The following is a 22,496-nucleotide window of genomic DNA, read 5'->3' as shown; positions in this document are numbered from 1 at the left end:
AATTAGGAATTCAAACTGTGCTCCTTTTATTTATATATGTATGTATGCGTATATGTAGAAAAAACAAAATAAACACATAATGTGTTTGCAGATATTCGAAAAAATTTTTTTAAATATTTGTTCTTTTTTTCTTTATTTTATGCCCTAGCAAAAATCCATTAAAAAATTTTTTTTCACCCCGTATTGTGCATACATATACCCATCTATATTTATTACATATATACATACTAATGTATATGAATAATTACAAGGAGCCTATATAAGGTTATAAATTTTTTTTTTAGTTTAAATTTTTGTGTTTTGCAAAAATTACCCACAAAAACAACCGCATAAATATTCTGGGATTCCCTAATTTTGAATAATTTGCAATTTTTATTATTTTTAATAATGCTATAAATTTAATTTTAAATACTGGAAAATAAAAATTTATTATATTAAAATTAACAGATTTTTGACTAGGTTCTCTTTTAGAAGAAACTGTTATTCAAAACATTAATTGTATTATAAACCAATGTTCTACAGATATGAAAGGATTAACAGGTCTATCTGAACTCTGTATAATAATTAGTAACTTATATTGAATTTGGTAGATAATAAATAAAAATTAAAAAATTGTATTAACATTATATGGAAAGTTAATATTAAGAAAATTTTCTGAATTCAACGATCTGTTATACACAATGTGATATATTCATATTATTATATTATATTAATGCATATTCATATAGATATATGCCAACTAAATATTATATAGCATTTCCTTTTAACCTAAATTTCTGATTTTTTTTTTTGCTATACACTTCTTTTAGTTCATTCGTGGTTCATATCTTATACAAATTGCACATTTGTTTTTGGAATTTATATATATATATATACTCATATATAATACGAATTTATTCAGAATATGAAATAATTATAATATGTTTACTAATGCAATTATTGTCATATTTTCATCTACTTATAGTTGAAAAAAAAAGCCCAACCCATAGATTTGAAAATAATAATCAATTTTTCTTTAAATCTTTATAGACATACGCGTTATACATATATACATATACCATTGTCTTTTCATTTCTATTATATTATTTTCTACTATAACGTATATAATATTATTTTTCAACAAAACTTTTCATATATTATTCAATCAATGAACTGTTTATATTGAAAAAAAAAATTTCTTTCAAAACAAAAACATATTATTATTGCTAATTTTAATGGAATAGGTAAGTAAGTACCTAAATGGAAACAAAAATATTTATTCTTAATAATTTTTTTTTTTTTTTCTTGTTGTATTCATTCAGTCACCCGAAACTTTAACCTAATCGTGCTTATATGTATAAAATATATTATGTATATGTATGAAGAAACGTATAAATAAATCTTCAGCTTCTATATAAATCTATAATATTATATCCAAAAATAATCATCTTATTATTTTGATTTTGTCTCATATATGTACCTACAATATATGTAGAACATTTTTGTTTATTTTTCCATTTTTTTATAATATAGATATGTAGATATAATTCTCATAAAAAAGTAGGCAAGGTAAGGTATGTGATTCATATATATACCTATATAGTATACAGCTATAATAAAAATTTATAGAATGTAAGTATATAAATTTTTCGATTTCAATCTGTGTTATTTTTTTTCATATATTCAAAGGAAATCAATTTGTATTATAAATGTAAATACGTACTATATATATATATATATATATATCCATAACAGCAACATATCTATATACATATATATTCACAAATAACAAAGTCTTATTATTAAAAATCAGAAGAAATATAAAATTATAAAATTTATTATATATATACATAGTTTACTGTGCTATACAAACAAGATGTAAAACTTAATTTTATAATTTTTGTTATTTGACAAAAGTAAATGCACTCATATATATAAGGAACATACAAAAAATAAAATGTACAAGTACCAAAAATATAAAAATAATAATGCGGATCATTGTATAATACTTGTATATATCTATTCCATCATGTATAAATCATATATATGTATGTATCTACATATATAAACTGAAAATTTATAATATAGAAGACGCAAGGGAACAAAAAAAAAATTTTTTTTTTAATTATCGATTTATTCAAGGCTTCATACAAAAATTTTGATAAAATAAAAGAAGAAATAGAAAATTTTTAAGCAAAGTACACTAAAGTCCTTTTTAGTTATATGGCTTTTTCTCTAAATTTTTCAATCCAAGATTTATTTAAAATTTTCATATAAATTATACAAATGGACCATCCTTTACTTTTTCCCTTAAAAAATTACATTAACTTCCGGGTAATTCACAGTAATTAAAATAACCTATTTTATATTAGGTATCTAACCTTATAAATTTAAATGTTCAAATTAAAATAATTTTCAATTCTATCCCATAAAGATTTTTACTTATAATATCCTTCATATAATGAAAAAAAAAATCCTTTAGATTCTAGTACATATATACATTATGTATGTATGATGCAAATATAAAAAATAAATTAAATGTCTGTAAAAAGTACCAAAAACCGTGATAAAAATAAATGTAAATAAATTTTGTATATGAAAAAAATTAGATTGGGAATTAGTAATAAACTTACCAGAAGCAAATACAACATTAAAGGATATTTTTCTGGCCATATCCTTAAACTATTTTAAAAAGAAAATAATAAAATAAAAGAAAAAAAATAAAATTTGATTTTATAACTTTAAATTTTTTCTCTTTTTTCTTTCTTTGTTTTTTAATTTTCCTTTCAAAAAATTTTTTTTTCTTTTGTTTTTCTTCTTTTTTTCTTTTGTTTTATAAAAACGAATTCCCGAAAAATTGATTTTTTACATTATTTCATAAAAATATTTTTTCTCTTATATATTTTGTATTTTAATTTAAAAAAAAATAATTTTTATTTTAATATTTTTAATTTCTTCTTAAATTTTTGTGCATTTTATTACTTTTTTTTAAATTTATTAACAATTAATATTTCTTTCTTCTTTTAATTTAAATTTTATAATGTCCTTATTTTTTTTTTCTTCTTCTTTTTTTTTTTTTTTATTTTTAATGAAGTAATTTTATTGCATTTAATTTTCCAAAAAGAATTAGAAAAAATAAAAGGAAAATGAAAACTATTTAGGATACTTTCTTTACGTAAATCTCTTTGAATACTGACGGAATTCTTTTAGAATTCTGACAGTTTTATATAGCGAATGAAATGAATCAGGCAAGGGAAAGAAAATATGAAAATCGCCATTTTTTTTTCTGTCTTTCATTAACATCGCTCAACCATGCATTTTATGTCATTATATTACATGTGGGAGAATCTAATACTTTGTGTACTTAGTTAAAGAACGGTAAAATGGGGAAAACAAATTGAGTATTTCAAAAAATTTTATTGTAATGCGCAATACCGTTAACATATGATTTTGACAATTATTTACACGTGGTTTATCTCAAATTTTGAATATAAAGAACTGTTGATATCCTCATGATGTATACTATTAACTATAGTGTACTTATTTAGGTGGAGTTGATAAACAAAAAGGAAAATAATTTTTGCTCTCCACACTCTCTTTTTTTGGTTTTTTTTTTTACTTTTTTCTATTTTATTAATCATAATCTCGGAGGTAAACAATATATGTATAAATAAAAATTATAAACAAAAAAAAAAATGAGAGAAAGAAAGTTAAAATTTGAGAACAGTTAATATAATAATGTAAGAATAAAGTAAGAGAAATTTTTATTTGCAATTGCACCGCAGGATAAATAGACCGGTACATGTGTTATAAATATGAGGTGAAGAAAAGGTGTGTTCTTTAATTAAAATGCAATCGTAATTTAGAAAATAAATTATTCGAAAATTGATTTACATAACTATATATACACACATATAAAGCTAGTTTTGGTTATTTAAAAAGTTTAATATAGAAAAGTTTAAATAATTTGTAAAACAATTTCAAAAATTTGACACTAAAATTATACACTAAATTAAAAAGCATTGGTACAGTAGATACATACAAGTATAGTAGATTCATGTAAATTAACATTTTTTTAATTTTTAATATTTAAACAGAATTTTTTGTTACAATATTTACTTTATATAAGAATATATTCTTTTTAAATAGGAATAATGTATGGTACGACTAGGTACAAGCATAACTGAAATAAAAACAACATGACACTCTTCTCATAAACTTTGTCATTATACTCGCTAATTAGTATTTAGTTGAAAATAAGTTACAAAGTTAATACAATCCTTATAAGAACAACATTTATTTAATTATAAAACTTATCAATAAGATATTCTAAAAAGTTGCAATATTTTCAAGAGCCTATTTTTATCATTTTCCACTATTTTATTATTCAGCACACATAAACAATTAAAAATATAAATTTTGCATAATTCTTTTTCGTTATGACATTTATATTATAAACCAAAATAATTTTCTTACTAGGGCCTCGATTTATGACGTATCTGATACATGAAAATTTGGAGTTACGACAGTTTTCTTTTAAAATTTATTAATTAACACAACTACTATTATTTTTGCAGTTTTACTCAAATAAAAATGAATATACTTTTCTAAAAAAAAAAATCGGTTTTTGCACAACCAAACCAAAGCGGGGAAAGGAAATGGCGGACTATAATAAAATATGAATTTAGACTACTTCACCGGCGGCAGTTAAATTTGCTGCCATAATTTCGCCTGATTCTGTCTGGACAGTCCCATTTTAGTATGAGTTCTCCATATGAATTCTGACATTTTGTCGCGAAATATTATTTTTTTCTGTTTTCAATTTTAACTACGACTCGTCTTACAACAACTCGTCTGTTTTATAGAACACATCACCGTCGTAAATCAAGTATCTTGATTTAGTTTTGAAGCATTTTTACGTTATTGGTTATTGTATATCGTTTGCTATAAACAAAAGTTTGAGAACAACTGATTGTTTTTCTAAATTTGTTTACCTATATTATATTCTTTTCCTTTTTTCTCTATGAATGACACGATAAATATTTCTGTTGTTTTCATTATAATCCAAAAAATATTATACTTAAAATCGACGTTACAATGAAAGAAGAACAACTGAATGATGTTATGCATACAAAAATGCTGTTAAATAATTATTTAATTTTACATTTAGTTGCAATTTTACTGAAGATCAATATAAGTTTACATATGAAACCAGATTCTTTTATATAAAATCGAATTTCGAAAATAAAGACTACACATGGAAATCCTACACAATATTTCATTATCGAATTTTATCTATGCGCCGCTGCAAATGTTTCTGATTGATATCTTGTTGTTGTTGTTGTTATTTAAAAATTATTGTCAAAATTCAATTTGACATTTTGAACTTTTGACATTTATCAAAATTGAAAAATTGTTTTTTGTTGTGCTTTTCTATTAATTTGTTTTTATATTGCAGTGCAGTTTTTTTAGTTTTAGAAAAGTAGAAAAAAAAACGCGGTGTTGATATTTTTTTATGTTGTTTGTTCTGTCTTTTTTTTTAAGTTTTATGAATGAATTTCATTTTAAATACAAAATTGCATTGCAGTGAAATAAATTAATAATATTCTAAATTTTAATGTAACTAAAAAAATATTTGTAAAATCAATATAAAAAAAAAATTTTATCTCATCAAATTTTATAAATTGAATAAAATATAAGGAATTGTGGAATTGTGGTTCTTTTTGGTTAACTTCAATTGAAATAACGTCTACAAGAAAAAAGAAGAAGAAGCATAGAACCGACAAAATCAATAATTAATTTGTTACCTAAATACTTAGGTACCATAAGTGAAAATCCCGAATAAAAATAAAAGTTTTAGAAAAATATTTTACTTGGAATTTTTATAATTTTTAGTTTTTTGGTTTTTGTTAGCAAAATGAAAAATAAAGAAATATTATTTCAAGAACTATTAGAACAAGATTATTTGACCAAAGAGCACTTGTCTGGATTCGATAATTATAAGGTGAGAGATAAGTTTTACATAAGATTTAAAAAATCAGATATTTTAATCATCTAATATTAAAATTAATGAAATAAATAAAAAAAAAAAAAAACGGTGATGTTTTACAAAACTAGTTTTTATTAGATCTAGTAAACTTTTTTAATGATAATGTATAACATGGTGTGTATACATAATACAAACAATAGTAGATGCAATATACAACGTCTGGCATGAAGTTTTTATGGCCGCTATAAAACTCGTATATACATATATATATATGTACATATATGCATACTTATTTAATTAATGGTTAAATAAGTATAACTACCATATAATTACATTATGTTCTTATATACATACAAATATACAGTATTTAACAAGGCTAATAATATTATTAAAAGTAGTTTTGCCTTCGTTTTAAAACTTTTAAAAATGCTTTTAAAAATTTTATGTTTTAAGCTATATTTCTAGGTAAACTGTGTATAGATTGTATTCCAGAAACAAGAACAAAATATTATATTTAAAATTTCCTGCTTTAATACTTTCATATATTGTAAAAAATCAATATTTGTAATATTTTGTTAACGAAATTCTATTTGCTCTCCTTATTTGAAATAAATTGTTTCCAAAAGAAAACATAAAAAGAACATTGTTTTAAAGTATTTTTGCTTTATCTAGGCCCCATTATGTATTAGAAATTAATGTATGGAGGTACCTACCTAAATAAGTACAAGAACTTTATTAAATTTATCAAACTAAAATTGACTTCGAAGTTCCAGAAAATTATTAAATTTTTAAAAACATTTTTAATTTCCTACCTAAATATTATTGTTATTGCTTCGGTCCGAATATTTATTACTACTCTTTTTGTTTAAATTAATCTAAATTTGAATCTAATTTAAAATTTTGATTCATTCATATTCAATTAGCTATTTCTGATTTAATCGCTTAATTATTGAATTAAAAGATTTACATATTCTTAAATGTTCTCATGTACTTGATGTTTATTTATGTAAATCAAAATACAATTACAAAAGAAGGAAAGTTTTAATTCTAAAAGAATATTTTAGTTTTCATATAGTTAAACAGTAAGGCACCTATAGAAATGTAAATATATAGTTATGTAATTTATATGTATATTTTGTTGATTTCATTTTACCTATTACTAGTTTAAAATAATATGAAAAATTGTCATTCAATGCATGGAATTCAACATACTTATAAACTATTTAATATTTTAGTAGTTCAGAAGATTCAGTTTATTATTTCAACATTTGAGTAATGCTTTTTTTTTTAGTAATACTTATATATATACTTATAAGTAGCTATAGCTTCGTAAGCTATGTATGTATAGTATCGCGCAATTTTTTATTATAAATATACATAAATATTATATACAGAGTTTATTCTATATGAACGCGAGCATACCTTTTTCGTTTATTATGACGTAATACACCTACAGTAAAGGAATGATTCTGATTATTTATATGATTAATTTTTCTTTTTTATTTGTTTTTTTTTTTTTTATTTTTAGCAATACAGTGGCGTAACACTTTATATTAATTTAAGTAACCAACAACTTATTATTCCCAGTTTTTTAAATAACAATAACCCTGTAGGAAGCATCCAAGGCAATAAACATCGTTTTGTTATACCTTTTAATTTTGATAGTCAATCTAGTATAATAATGAAATATATTCTAGTTGAAAAGTTATGACTTAAACTAAGAAATATGATAATATATTGCTTAATTTAATTATTCAGAAAAATGTAAAAACAGTGTAATTTATTTTGGAAGCTACCCAAATACTTAGCTACCATAAATCAAGACACATTATACCAACATTGATAGAGAAAAAGCTACGGCTGGATAGTCACCTACCTATTTAAAAACCCAATGATGTATGGCTGTGTGCGATATCATATGCCAGCCCTTTGCTTCTCCGAGGGGTGAAAAAATATGTATATAATTATGCATCTAAAAAACTAATACACCACTGTGACATTATAACGAAATAGATTCACCCTAATATATAAATACTTCTATTTCATAAAAACTTTATTTTAAAATTTGTTATCATTTGGTTTTCTACATAATTTTTGAAACAGGTGTCTAACTATTTGAACACACTACTCATTTATTTGCTGGAAATTTAATTAAAAAATTTTGTACAGATTTGTTTATCAGCAAATTTTTTTTCTTTTGAAATATATTAATAACAAACACTCGTTTAACAAATATATAGCAAAATATTTAAAATGAGTACCTATATTCTATTATGTATTTCTATAGGGCTGTAAAAAAAAATCTTTCTATTAATTTTACTCTTTAATTCCATTAAAACTAATTAATGGCTCAATATTTGTAATAAAGATAACTAATTAATTACTAAGTGTAGAAATAATGTATCGACTTGAAATCCCAATAATATTTTTATTAGAAAGCTTTTACTTTATATTTTAATAAAAATTTGAATCTAAGTATGTTAGATATTTAGACAAAATATACGTACTTAAACAAATTCTCTTATCTCTATAATTGCTTCGTTTTGTCAGCATAGATTTAAGTAAATATTTAATTATTGTAAAAGTTCAGTAAACTTTAAGTATGTCATACTGATAACGTTTTAACGGGGGCAATAAATATTGCTTAATTCTAATTAAATATTTTAATTAATAAAATTTTAATATTAAATTATATTTTGTAATTTCAGTACAATGCACGAGATACTTCTCCACTTAGCGTTTATGTTATGCATCCATTTTGGAATTATATCGTTAGGGTATGTTATAAAAATATTAATTTAAATTGAATAATAGTATATAAAAATAATAATTTAATTATTTTGTATTTTATATTCTAGTTTTGTCCAAAATGGGTTGCACCAAATACATTAACTTTTGCTGGTTTTTTATTTAGTGCAGCTAATTTTGTATTATTATCATGGTATGATTGGAATTATTTTGCTAGTTCGGGCAAAGAAGGTTCAGTACCTATACCAAATTGGGTATGGTTAGCCTGCGCCATAAACATATTTTTAGCATATACATTAGACGGAATTGATGGTAAACAGGCTAGACGAATTGGATTATCTGGACCTTTAGGGGAATTATTTGATCACGGTTTAGGTACGATGTGATATAAGTTGCATAATGTTCACACTGATATAGATATGCGACAAAGAATTACAAAATTAGTTTTAACTTTACAATTTTTTTTGTAGATTCTTACACAGCAGTTTTAATACCATCTTGCTTATATAGCATATTTGGAAGATGTGAAACTTCAATACCACCAATAAGAATGTATTATATCTGTTGGACAGTTTTTTTTAATTTTTATGTATCACATTGGGAAAAATATAATACTGGCGTTTTGTACTTACCCTGGGGCTATGATTTAAGTATGTGGGGTTCAACATTACTTTACTTAATAACATGGCATTATGGTTATGAAATTTGGAAAAATGATCTTCCATTTAATATTCCATTAGGAAGAACAATGGAATTAACACTTCATATAAGTGCTATGTCTAACATACCGATGGTAATTTATAATGTCCATAAGTAAGTGAAAAAATATGTAAAAATAAAATATTATTCTATTAATTATAAATTATGCTACTTTCATGCTATTAACTTTACGTTTCGCAAAATTTGAATGAATTACTAATTTAAAACAATTTTTTGTGTGTATTTTCCTGATAAGTTTTTTTTTGTTTTTTTTTTTCTGATTACATAACATTATTTGAATGACTTTATCGTAGTCACGGTATAATTTATTTTCTTAATTAACTTTTTTTAAATACATGTGGTATTATAATTGATAAGGTGCAATTTACCTAGTTATTATATAATATGATTGCGAAAAGTATTGCAATTTTATTAATGAATAGGTTTATATTTTCATTTATTTTCTTTGTAATATTTTTCTGTTTTTTTTTTTTTTTTTGTTTTTGTTTAGCAAAACGAATCTATTATTTTTATGCCAAAATATAAATGAAAATTCACCAAATAAAAATTAAAACCAAATAAATTACTATAGATTTAATTATTATAAATTTTAAAAGTTAAGTATGATAAAAAGAATTTATTGAAAAAATAAATTGAGAATTATTTTACTGAAATGAAATTTAGCAAAAAATTGTTACACAATCAATGACGGGAGAAAAAAAAAATTTAAACCCGATATAAACGGGGCGTAGTTAATAATAGATATTCATATTCCATTTTAATTTGATAATTTTGTGTTTTTAATCAATTATTTTTGGAATTATAATAATTACTAACTTTTTTAACTTTCAGTTCATACAAAAATAAAACTGGAAAAATGAGACCTTTTAGTGAAGCAGCACGTCCAATGTATCCATTTTTAACATTTATGTTTTTACTTTTATTTTGGGCTTTTAAATCACCGTCAAATATAATTGAGAAGGATCCGCGAGCATTGTTTTTACTAAGTGGAACAATATTCAGTAACATTAGCGTAAGTAAATATTTAAACTTAATTAAAATGTACTCATTTATTAAAAATTAATATTAAAATTTAATTAACTGTATTTATTTATTTTGTAGTGTCGTTTAATAGTATCTCAAATGTCAAGTACTCGATGCGAAGGTTTTCATTGGATGACACCAATTTTTATAATATCAATGATTATAGCCTTTTACATACCATTTTTCGAACGTTTAATATTATATTTATTATGCTTGGGTACCACATTAGCGCACTGGCAATATGGTGCAAAGGTTGTACAACAAATGTGCAAACATTTTAATAGAATTTGTTTTAAAGTAACTCCAGTGATAATGGATTCACAAAAACCTAATTAACTAGTGTAAATAGTTAGGTTTTAATTTGATTTATTATTATGATTTCTTAAGGAAAGAAATTTAGTTTTAATTTACAAGATATAATTTTCATAAAATTTTGAAATCAACTACAAAAATACTATAATACAGAATTGACACAATGTTATATATAATGAATATAACTAATTTACAACTTAAAATCATCACTTGTTATAAATAATAACAAGAGATGTGGTAAACAATTCGCTATATACCAAAATTAAAATTTTTAAGTATAACTATCTACGAACAATAATTACAAATAGAACATTATTTCTACACAGTTGTGTTAAATAGGAGAAAGTGAAATTAATTCTTCTATTTTTAACACTTATTTAAATTTTGTAAAACATAATTTTCAAAATAATTAATAGATGTATACTGCAATAACAAGAATTTTTTAATATATAAATGAAAATTTTACTGCTTTAAAAAAGTTAATTAGTTTCGTTGATTTTTAAATTAAAAATATTTAGGAAAAATTAATGTTTTATGAAAATTTGTAATTTTTATCTTAAGTATCAGAAATTGAGAATTTATTTGAAAATATTTTTAAACTAAACTTTATGTATATTATGCTATTCTTCCAATTACAATTATTAAATTGTTAATAATTTATAACTCGAATTTATACAGAATATTCGAATTAATTTTAAAAAATTTACAAATTAATTCAATGCACCTGTTATAATTTTAAAATATAAATTATTGTATTAGTTCTATTTTATAATATACATTTACGTATACATAATTTTTAAAATTAATAAAAGAAGCAGCTTTTAAGTCACGTCACTAAGGACAAAGAGGAAAATTTTTACTACTTAATAATAAAATATATATAAATAAAACAAAAAGTCAGAAATTTTGAACAATAAAATTATAAATGTATGTACACGTAACTTTTAGTATTGTGCATAATATACAAAATATTTTAATATTTTAAATTTATATAAAAATATTGTTCCTGTTTAAAACACAGTAAAAATAAAACTGAAACATAAACAATACAAAAAATAAATAAATTCTTAAAATGGAATTATTCAAAATTTTGGATTAATGTTGTGAAATTTTTCAAAAATTATTGTGTATATACATAAATTTACAATAAAATAAATAAGTAATAATTAAAATAATTTTTGTTAGGGATTTACGACAGATTGACTTTTAAGTGTGTTAAATTCAATAAGGTTTCAGTAAAACACTTTGATTTTAAAATAAATAATTTTTATATAGTTAAAATTATTGAAAAATTAAAAAAATTCGAAAAATTATTATTTGGACAAAAATATCATTACATTGTAAACCCCATTTGCTAAAATATTAGTTATATTTGTAAATACATCATATTTTTAATGTATTATAATAATATCTAATGTACATAAATGTCTGTTTCATTGTATTATGTATAACAAATGATGTTTAACTATAATTTGCTTAAAATTAATAATTCTTTTTCAAATAATTTGTAATTAAAGTTATACAATCTTAATGTAAACACAAATATGAAATTTTTCAAACATTTAAAAAAAAAAAAAATATTAATTAAATTGTATTTTGAAATATATTATACAAAATGGATATGTAAAATAAAATTGTAATCCCTTTCAATTTAAGTAAAATGTTCAAAACCATTTTATAAAAGAAAATTTATTTTATTTTTTATTAATTTATTAAATCTATCTTTTATACTTATATAAATATTCCATTTTGCAATAAATTAAAATATTAAGTGTTTCAGTTAACTAATGTAATACGTAAAACTTAGAAATATTAATTAAATTAAAGCATCTAGTCTTTAATGTTACAAATATTAAAATATATATTAATAATTGTGGACTATTTTCACATAATTTAATTAAAATTAAAAAAGAAAATGTATATTTAATTATATTATACGTATACTTAAATAAAAAATTTATAATCTTGCTATAGTATGTAAACATTAATACATATATAAGTTATAATATATTATAAATAAATAATAATAACATTAATTGTAAATGTTTACAAAATAATTTGAAAGTTTCTTTACTAAAATAACTGATTTAAAAAATGAAAGAAAATTTCGAAAAAGGATTTTATTTTTAATATATACATAAATATTTAGATTTTGAATTAATTGCATATGTATAACTAATTATAATTATAATTGTTTACAATTACAAAAAATTAATGCTAGTTTTTATCAGAAACTGAGATTTATTTATTGAAAAAGAATATAAGATAAAAAAAATATAATTTTACTATTTCTTTTTTATAAACTAAATTTAATTCTTAAAAATTATTTAAATTTTTTAAATAAATATTTTTTTTTTGTATTCAACAATGAATTCTACATAATATTTATATTAAGCTGTAATAATTTTATTTTAATAATTAATATAATTTTAGTTTAAGAAGTCAGGCCATTATCTAAAGCAAATGGTTAGTTTATGTTAAATCAAATATTTTGGTATTGAAGTAAATTTTTCAAAATTAAAATAAAAGCTTTATTTCCAATACTCGATAATAAATTGTGAACAATAATTCTAAAATATCAAAGTTATTTTGTGATTACTTTATTGTATTCCTTATAATAAAGCTAGTATGTAATTATTTTAGTGTTTTTCATGAAATATTCTACAAAACGTCACAGAGTAAAAAAAAATTTTTTTTTGAAACATTAAAAATGTTTGAGATATATATAATTTTTCGATAAACTAACCAAAATATCACTATCATAAAATTATGCTGTGTTTATTATCATTAAGTATTATTATATTAAATGCAAATTGAATTCTAAATTTTTATTTTATTTTATATAATTTTTTTTAACTGTATAATAGTATCTAGTTTAATATCAATTAATTTTTTTGTGCAAAATCATAAGAATTCTCCATGATTTCTTAAGAACAAAAAGAGATTCTAATATATTGCTCAACTATTTTAAATTTATAATTTATAATTCGGCTGCTATTATTTGTTAAGTTAAAAATTTTATCACATAATATTCGAGATTATTTTTGCAGTTTTTTTTTTAATAAATTAAGTTAAATTTTTAAATTAAAAAACGTTTTCGCGTTAACATATTCATTATTAAATGAGTAATTATGAATTAAGTATAAACATATTCTATTTTAAATGTTAAAAAAATAAGCATAAGTACGTTTATTTTTTGTTACCTCTCTTGATTTTCATCAACTTCATATATAATAAAACCCAACAAAATTGTTTGGCTTTTGGTTTAAAACATTCGTTTAGTTTAAAATTCTATTTAAAAACTTGAGTTTTTTTTTTTTTTTTGAAGCCAACCTAAAATATAACCATCTGCCATATCATATTCAAAACTTATAAAAAATTTAAAAATATATTACTAAACAAATGCATATACTATGGTGTAATCATCTTCTTTATTGTGCTTTTATCATTCATGACGTGTTATATAGTACATACATTTATAAAGTAAGGATAAAATATGATGTGAGCACAATTGAAGAGGCACGAAAATTCACTTACTTGTTTATGTGTGTTTATTTGCTTATTTATAGCATAATATAATATATATGTATATATTATTCTGTATTTTCAATTATATTATTAGAAACTTGTAATCGAACAAAGATACTAATTTTTAAATTGAAAACTTGTATTTAAAAATTTGCAGAGAATTTTTGTGAATATTTATTAATAATTATTAATTGAAATAAAATTTATTTTGATTATAAATATAAGATAATAGTTATTAATTTTTCATTAATAATACTTTCTTATTGTTAAAACGGTAATAGGAACAATGATTTGAGTGTGACAAAAGAAATTTAATGATTATTTATATCTGCTGGTGTTGGACTTTTTGTTTTTCTCAGTAAAGTTAGCTTAAATTGTAATAGTACCACCAAATATGTTGCCATAAATGAAATATTCTAAAGTTTTAATTAAAAAATTAGTGAAAATAAAATTGGACTAAATTATAAATCATACCGATGTTATTAACTTTCTATTAATATTAGCGTATCCATCTAAATTCATTGTTGGTGGATTTTTATCAATAGCAACCAAAAACATTTCAACTTCTTTCTGAGTTGAATTATCGACTGCTGTAAGATTAACATTTAGTAATCTAGTTTGGAATTCTAATCCGACACGCCTGGAAGCTATAAAATAAAAAAATAATCTAATATAATTTACATAAAAAAATATTGTTTTTTTTTTGCGTCTTTTTATAATTTAATTTACCTAAATCAGCTTCGTTGCATATAATAAAAAGTAAAGACATGCAATAGAATACAATAACAAATAAACCGAATTCTTTGTATGTAGCACCATGATCAATGATTTCACTTAAGGCACCATAAGTTGCAATAATTGTTGTAAAAAATATTACCAAACAATAAATACCATACATATTTGAATAAGCACGCCCTTACACAGTAAAAAAAAAATTAAGTTAAATAAATTTTGCAAAAATTGTAATAATTTTCAATTTTCCTGAATATTTTATATCATATGAATATAATTTACCTAGTTGTTGCATCATATGACTTAAATCAACCCATAACTGTCTTAATTCAGTTAATTTTTCAGCTGGTTTTTCTGATTCTAAAGTATTTACTAGATAAGTATCTAAAGCTTTACTTGCAACTCCAAATGCAGTACAATTAATATACCAAAGGCTGCAAAAACCATTTAACATAGCAAAAATATGATAATATCCAAATGTATTCCATAGTACAAAATCTGGTTGCAAATAAAATTGAGATAAACATAATGCAACACTTGCACCCCATGAAAAAAAGCATAGTCCCCATGTTAATTTATATAATTTTGGAAAAACAACTGCTGTTCCAGTAACTTTTAAATATTTCAATTGATAATTTGTCCACATATTTTTGAATATTGCCACTTGAGGACCATGTCTCCATGCCGCAATTGGTAATAAAAAATGTGTAAATAAAATACTTATAAAAATCACATTATAAACTACTTCATCAAAACGTTTATTTTCATTGTTAGCATTAAATGCATTAACACGTTCTTTTAATACAAATACAACTATAATAGATTCAAGAGACCATACAAAAAACGCCCATAAAAATACACCTGACAACCATTCATAACCAGTTCGTTTTAATTGTCCTCTTGGATTTCTTTTAATTGGCATCACACCCATTATTTGAAAAAGAACTAATAATGATTTTGTAGTATGATAAAATGAATCATGTTTATCTAATGCATCGCTTTGTTCATTATCAATTACACCAATACTGTCAGTCATCAATTTTCCTATACTAGTTTTAACATATTCTGGTTGAACACCATTTGCACGAATCTTAAAACGTTTCTCATCTTCAAGAAATTGTCTTTGATTTGGATTTAAACTTGGATGAACCGATGAATCATCATCAAAACTTGTTTGCCAGAACATATTGCTTTGAAATTACACTCCTTTTTAATTTTATAATTATACCACTCAATAAATGACTTTATAACAACTAAAAGAATTTATTATGATCGTTTATCCTTTTATAGTCCTTTTATTTTATTTACTTAAAATAAGTTTAATTATAGGTTTTCAAATAGTTTTTTTTTATGAATTTTATATTGTTCAGGCAATTATTCCCTATATTTAGAATAATTAATTTTAAAAAACCAATAAAATATTGAGTTCAAAAGTAAGTTGTTGACGAAAAATTTATATAACAAGTTCCATATTCAACGCATTTAATAAAAATTATCTTCAATCGGTTCTGGGAGCGTTATTATACTATTATAGATATACCAGTACATATTATATTCTAATAATATTATTGTTTTAACAAGAAATAATAATTTTAATTGTGAAACTGGAATAATTTTCAACATCTTAAAATAATAAAATCGAGTTCTTTCATAAAAACGTTTTTGAATTTATTTAATTTGTATTAGTTATTGATTTTGTATTCGGAAGTTAACTTTAAAATGTTAGTTAAAATTTGGACTAAATGTAATTCGAAAAATAAATGACAATATTTAATTCAAAATGTGGAATTAAATATTGAAAATAATTAATATTTTACAAAATATTGTAATACTCGTATGTACTATGTAATCTGTATGAGATCTTGAAAAATTTTTTGTTATTTAAAAAATGTTTTTTATTATTACTCGTCATTATTGACTTATTATTATAATTATTGATAACTAAAGCAAAGCAAATTTAGTGGAAATAACCACAATAGATCACGTTTAAGTGCAACACGGATAATAATACAAAAAACTGGTTTAATAAGCAATTTTGCTATTCCTATATATGGCAAAGTGCGATCCGTTCAATTTTAAAATGCGGCCTATCATATTGGTTGCAAGGCAAAAATTTATTCGATTGTAATTATTAAAATTTTTCAAAAAAATTTTAAGAATTCAATCATAGATAATATAGATAGGAAATTAAAATTCCATACAAATTTATTATTTGTGAAAACAAAACAATCAATAAAGCCAGTTGAAAATGTCATTTTTCTTGTAAGTAGGTAATGTAAGAAAGTTGACTGGTCCATACTCATACTCATATAGTATATATTTGCTCATAACTCACAAGAGTGTGCCGACGGCTATCACATACCATTCATATATGACGATTTATTTTGAGAGTGACCTTAGTCTATTTCACTTCAAAACTCTTAGTCAATAGTTGGAATTGAAACCTATGCTGTGAGATTAGAAAATAAAAATACCACAAACTAAATAACCGTAATTAACCGTATTTTTAGTTACTTTAAATCCAAACGGAGTGATATATCATTATCAAGTCAAAATAGACCACCAAATATACTTCTCATTTATTAACTCGGGTAATTGCAATATGCATAAGTGCACAACTTTTTCCATGAATATTTCAAATGGAAAATTGAAATATTGGGTTTAACTATTAACAACTATTTTCTAATGAATGTAGATTAGTATATACGTTTTTTTGTTTTTCTTTTGTCCTTGCTTTTATGTACGTAATGTATTATGCGTGTATACATAATATGGGTAATAATTTTTGTTTTGCATAAATTTTTAGATGAGGTTTTAAATAAACTTTTCTTTGATATAAAAACATACTTGGGTTTTTATACATAATATTTTAAATTGCAAATTACAGGAGTAAATGCGAATTTGTGCATTTATGTCTGAAATGCAAATTACAAGTAGAAAATCCCCGACTGTGTGGGCTTATTTCCGCTATATTGTATACATATGTGTATATAGGTACAAATATCTAATTCCATACAAAATTATTGCACTAAAAGTACTAAGTAAATTGCACCAAAACTTTAAGTGAATTTACAGCTCCTTGTTAACCTTCTACCTACACTATATTTACTTATATATTTACATGTTGTGTATGTTTGTAACCAGAAATAAGAAGTCGAAATCAGGTGTAACTATATACTATAACCTGTTAAAACAATTGATGAATCAATAAATAAAAACAAGGTATTAAAATAATCAATTACTTTTCTTTATTTTTTTTATATATTATCTTAACTTTTAACCTGTTTCAACGGATATTATACGTTATAAACATACGTTCTTATATGTATAATCAATTCATATTATACAGGTGTTGAAGATCTTATACACGAGTACTTAGAGTTGCATACAGATTCCTTTGTGTTTATGTCATTAAATATACTCTTTGTTTTCTATCAAAACAAAAATAGGTACGAAGATAAAAGAGAAAAAAGAACACTTTTTTTTTTAATTATCTATCACTGCTTTAAATTACGATATAAATCAAAGTTTATAATATTATTTGTTAAAGAGTAACGAGCAAATTAAAAAAATTCTCATTATTTTCTAAAGAAATCCCATGAAAAGTTTGTTGAACCTGTTTCTGTTCTTATGTACGTATACATACATCGATGAACTAATGAAGAAAACTTTCCTGATATTTATACAGGTATTTAGGTATGTATGTAAACATAATATGTACATATATTTTACTTATTTTGTTGTTATTGATGTTGTTACTTGTTATTGTATAAAGAAAGTCTGAAAGAATGACTATTGGATAATCGAAACCTATAATCCATTTACTGCAGCATTCCAGCTCTCTTTGATAATGTATGATAATAATTGATAAATAAATAACTTAATTCATGTGTTACCGTCAATTTTGGTGTACACAATACGTATTTACTTTGTTTTTTGGTTTATATTTAGTCGTCTATGTACTTACTTGCTGGTTATACCTTTTCATAAGTGCTAAACACACTTATGGTTGTATATCATGTGTGTATGCTTGTATACGAGTATCTGTTTGAATATATTCTATATAACGGAATTAAGAAACTTTCTTTTTTGTTTTTTCTAAATATCCCACATCTTATTGACATACTGTATCTTTGTAAATATGATTCCAATGTTTGTGGAAAAGGAAAATTAAAAAAAGATAACAAATAAGAAACCGAGTTTATATTGCCTTCTGAGTATAGGTATAAAATATGGTTCATGAGGGAATTTTTTTTAAGGAACAAAATATTTGCTCTTCTGATTTTTAAAATTTCTTAAATTGCAGTGACATTTCGAATCAAGTATATTCATTTGGAGTTCAGAAGGCAATGTGATGACAATTTTGATGTGGAATAATGAGTACGCTATTGTGCCAGATGAAAAACTGGTAAATAATCAAAAAAGTTAGACCAAAATTAATTAAAAGTTAGACATCGTCGTTTCTGGCTAGTTTCATAATTTATTTTGAGGAGGGTGTTTTTTAGTGCATTAAAGTTCTTTCTCTTTTATCTTTGTCAGCAGAGTAAAAATTGTTTAATTTATAAAATCAAGCAAATTATAGTAATGTCAATCAAAAGTTTTTTATTAATTTGGTTTTCTGCAAGCGTAATTTCAATTTTATAGCCCGTAAATAAATTATTAAAATAAATTTAATCAAACAAAACAGAAAATATATTTACACACACTTTTAATAATTTTATGCCACCCATATTAATACAGGTTAGGTTAGATTAGGTTGCACGGCCCCCCGAAGGGTACACCTAGGCCACTTAGGCTCGTTGTGATGCCGCCGGATCCTCCCTCTCTCCCTCAATAGAACCAGCCTGAGTTCCTCAGAAACCGGCCAAGGTCCCTAGTATTTACATTCTCTAGGTCCGTGGCCAGCTCAAAAAATTGGGACCCATGAAACCTTCGCGTGGATTTCGCCAACGCCGGACACGAGCATAGCAGATGGGTCACCGTTTCCTCATCCTTCTCGTCACAGCAGCTCCTACAGTTATTAATATAGGTAATTATGAAAATTTATGAGAGCTGTGAAAAAATATTGAAAAAATGTGGTTCATGAGCAGAAGGTTAAGCATCACCAGCTCTAAACTAAAAGCTATTAGTAGATGCCAAAAAATAAATGAATTTTTTTCCAGATGAAGCTTCATAGAAATTAAGTAAAATCACATGCATCAAACCCTATACTTTGAGACCTTTTAGACTTACATTTTTAAATAGGAAAGTTGACATGTTTATATATATATTGGCCCCAAGTAAATTTTTATTTTATATCCAATATCATTATAGCATTATTATTTACTGACTGGTGTTATACACGAAAACAAAATTTCACTATATCTGCACTTTTCAATTATTTATTTTCTATTATGGTATATTAAACATGAGAATTGGAAAATGTTGATTTTTCCTGTATTATTTATATATTATATATTATACTATGTATTGTTGATGCTTAAATTTATCAAGTGTTAATTACTTTTATGTCAAGTTTTCATTTTAATATTCTTTAACTTCTCTCACCCATAATATCACTAAACTTGACTGTATAGTGTTTTCATTATAGTGCAAATACACGATGTAATGTAAGTATAACTATATGTATGTGCAACGCATCAATTTATACAGAATACGGTCAAAAGAAAAGAGAAAAATTTTAGGATGCTAAAAAAATCTAACCATATCTGTATGTATATACATACATATAAATGTGTATGTAATTAAATGAAATAAGTCTAAACCTCAATTTTTTTTGCTTTCGCATGTTTTTTTTTTTAAAGTATTAATTATTTTTACTTCTACTAAATTTTTTTTCTTGACTTTTATTTAATGATTTAAGATGATTTTTAGTTTTCTATCGCAAATTAAGAAAAGTTTGCACATAATTTGGCTAATTAATCTTTAACAGATTTTGTGGCTTATAACAGACTATCTATGTCATATGTGATGCAAATCTTTTCATATGCAAACCGAAAATATTTCTTTAAATATTTACATTAGATATTCATTTTCTTGCAGGAACATTGCATGTTTAGTGCAACATTATTAATTAACATACGTCCCAACACAAAACACGATTTTTTACAAGAACCTTCGTAAAACTTATGAATTCACTCATATTATTTCTCAGAGTAACTCTTATACAAGAAGTAACTAATAAAAATATTTTACACAAAACAATAAGTTTGAATCAATATAAAATTTAGGTCAACACCATACTAACTCATTATAAACTTAATCAATTGGATGCAATAACTTTTAAAAGGTCTCCTATAAATTATGTCTCTTCTGTTATAGAATTGAAATTGTACTCTTTTCATGTCACAACAAAATCATAACAAAACTTTAATTTTAATATTTTTCGTATAGTATATAAAGTTTTTTTTGTTTTACAGTCAAGATTTTCTTAAATCAACAATGAATTTCAAGTTCTTATAGCTGAATCACAAATTTTATATGTCAATTAAATTTAAAGATGATGATCAATGTCAAGTTAATTGATAAATAAAGTTGGATCAAACAAATGGTTTGCAAAAAAAGCACTTTTCCATTGAACAAGTGAAAATATTGCTGTAATAAGCTACTACATTTCGTATTTGAATTACTTTTATTCATATATAAAAATTTAATAATTTATTGCATACTTATAGGATACATAAGAGGATACATAAGAGAAAATATTGAAAGAAGCATTAATATAAAGATTGAATTGGACGATTCAGTTAGTAAGTTAAGATAAATAGTTATATTTTTTGATTGTATGGCAATTACCGTTATCTTTTCGATTATTAATAAAAATTTGTAAAACATTTTAAAATTTTGGAATTATAAGGTGCCAAAAATTCAAATTTTATGAATTTCTTAGTGTGATAACTTGGTATAAAGTGGAATTGAAAAAAAATTTCCTTATGAAATTAATTATTTATTATTGTATAAAAGCTGCTGAAATTTCATAGTACTAAAAAGAAAGAAGGAAAGTTCCAATCTAGAAGAAAAACGATATCAAAAAATTGAAAAAAATTTTAAGTAATGAAAACTATCCATAACAGTCATTTTATCAATTTAACATTTAATTGCTTCTGTGCAGCTGTAGAAGACGAGCATTTTGCTATCTTGTTATGTTTGTGGAGTTCAAAAAATGATGATGGCTTCCTTGCAGCAAATATAGTCAAAATATGGCTTTTTTAGGATTTGGCAAGACTGTAACTTTTAGGGAGGGGGAGATAAGTAAAAAATTTTCTTTTACAGAAATAAGTTTTTACTAAAGATTTATTTGTGTACGAAATTTCACCTTTTCATCTCAAATAGTGTATAGAAATTTTATAAACAGACATACGGACAGACGAACGGATGGGCAGAATAAAATTAGTAAGTATTTTTTTTCCAATTTCTTTTTTTTTTTGAAAAGTTCTAAAAATGACAGGAAAATAAAAATTTAGTA

The 22,496-nt window shown here is 23.0% G+C and overlaps 3 protein-coding genes across 5 annotated transcripts in view; 1 reads left to right on the top strand and 2 right to left on the bottom strand.

Moving 5' to 3' along the window:
* LOC129606119 (centrosomal protein of 104 kDa) overlaps window positions 1–2,978 on the bottom strand; it is a 43,127-nt gene extending 40,149 nt beyond the window's left edge. Inside the window, exons 1-2 of one of the 3 annotated variants that reach the window (XM_055516233.1) lie at window positions 2,962–2,978; window positions 2,613–2,661 (exon numbers count right to left, since the gene is read on the bottom strand). In XM_055516233.1, the coding sequence (XP_055372208.1) occupies window positions 2,613–2,652 (40 nt within the window). In that variant the 5' untranslated portion in view covers window positions 2,653–2,661; window positions 2,962–2,978. Of the gene's footprint in view, window positions 1–2,612; window positions 2,882–2,961 lie in introns of those variants that run through there. The other 2 variants (XM_055516232.1, XM_055516234.1) reach the window with 2 other exon arrangements.
* A 2,461-nt stretch (window positions 2,979–5,439) lies between these two features.
* On the top strand, window positions 5,440–11,825 carry LOC129606091 (ethanolaminephosphotransferase 1). Its single transcript, XM_055516195.1, has 7 exons — window positions 5,440–5,798; window positions 5,875–5,983; window positions 8,677–8,745; window positions 8,827–9,091; window positions 9,187–9,529; window positions 10,268–10,448; window positions 10,538–11,825. Exons 2-7 carry the CDS (start codon window positions 5,897–5,899, stop codon window positions 10,793–10,795), a joined length of 1,203 nt encoding a protein of 400 aa, XP_055372170.1. The 5' UTR covers window positions 5,440–5,798; window positions 5,875–5,896; the 3' UTR covers window positions 10,796–11,825.
* Window positions 11,826–13,617: 1,792 nt separating this feature from the next.
* LOC129606061 (gustatory and odorant receptor 21a) lies at window positions 13,618–16,082 on the bottom strand. The gene is made up of 4 exons (XM_055516124.1): window positions 15,314–16,082; window positions 15,029–15,214; window positions 14,774–14,946; window positions 13,618–14,715 (listed from the first exon to the last, which is right to left on the bottom strand). The coding sequence occupies exons 1-4, from the start codon at window positions 16,065–16,067 to the stop codon at window positions 14,611–14,613; spliced, it is 1,218 nt and encodes a 405-aa protein (XP_055372099.1). The 5' UTR covers window positions 16,068–16,082; the 3' UTR covers window positions 13,618–14,610.
* Window positions 16,083–22,496: the final 6,414 nt, after the last annotated feature.

This window comes from Condylostylus longicornis, unplaced genomic scaffold (assembly GCF_029603195.1).
Source record: "Condylostylus longicornis isolate FDR11 unplaced genomic scaffold, ASM2960319v2 ptg000017l, whole genome shotgun sequence".
NCBI classification, from domain to species: domain Eukaryota; kingdom Metazoa; phylum Arthropoda; class Insecta; order Diptera; family Dolichopodidae; genus Condylostylus; species Condylostylus longicornis.
Note: the sequence above shows the minus strand (reverse complement) of the source record. Positions and strands in the feature narration are given on the sequence as shown.

What these genes read in the sequence shown, in the direction of transcription:
- LOC129606091 (XM_055516195.1), top strand. Translation starts at nt 5,897, where the DNA reads ATGAAAAATAAAGAAATATTATTTCAAGAACTATTAGAACAAGATTAT. An exon ending in TTTGGAATTATATCGTTAGG is followed by an intron (nt 8,746 to 8,826) that starts GTATGTTATAAA and finishes TTTATATTCTAG; the next exon opens with TTTTGTCCAAAATGGGTTGC. An exon ending in GTAATTTATAATGTCCATAA is followed by an intron (nt 9,530 to 10,267) that starts GTAAGTGAAAAA and finishes TTTAACTTTCAG; the next exon opens with TTCATACAAAAATAAAACTG.
- LOC129606061 (XM_055516124.1), bottom strand. Translation starts at nt 16,067, where the DNA reads ATGACTGACAGTATTGGTGTAATTGATAATGAACAAAGCGATGCATTA. An exon ending in TCATATGATGCAACAACTAG is followed by an intron (nt 15,215 to 15,313) that starts GTAAATTATATT and finishes TTACTGTGTAAG; the next exon opens with GGCGTGCTTATTCAAATATG. An exon ending in ATAGAAAGTTAATAACATCG is followed by an intron (nt 14,716 to 14,773) that starts GTATGATTTATA and finishes TTAAAACTTTAG; the next exon opens with AATATTTCATTTATGGCAAC.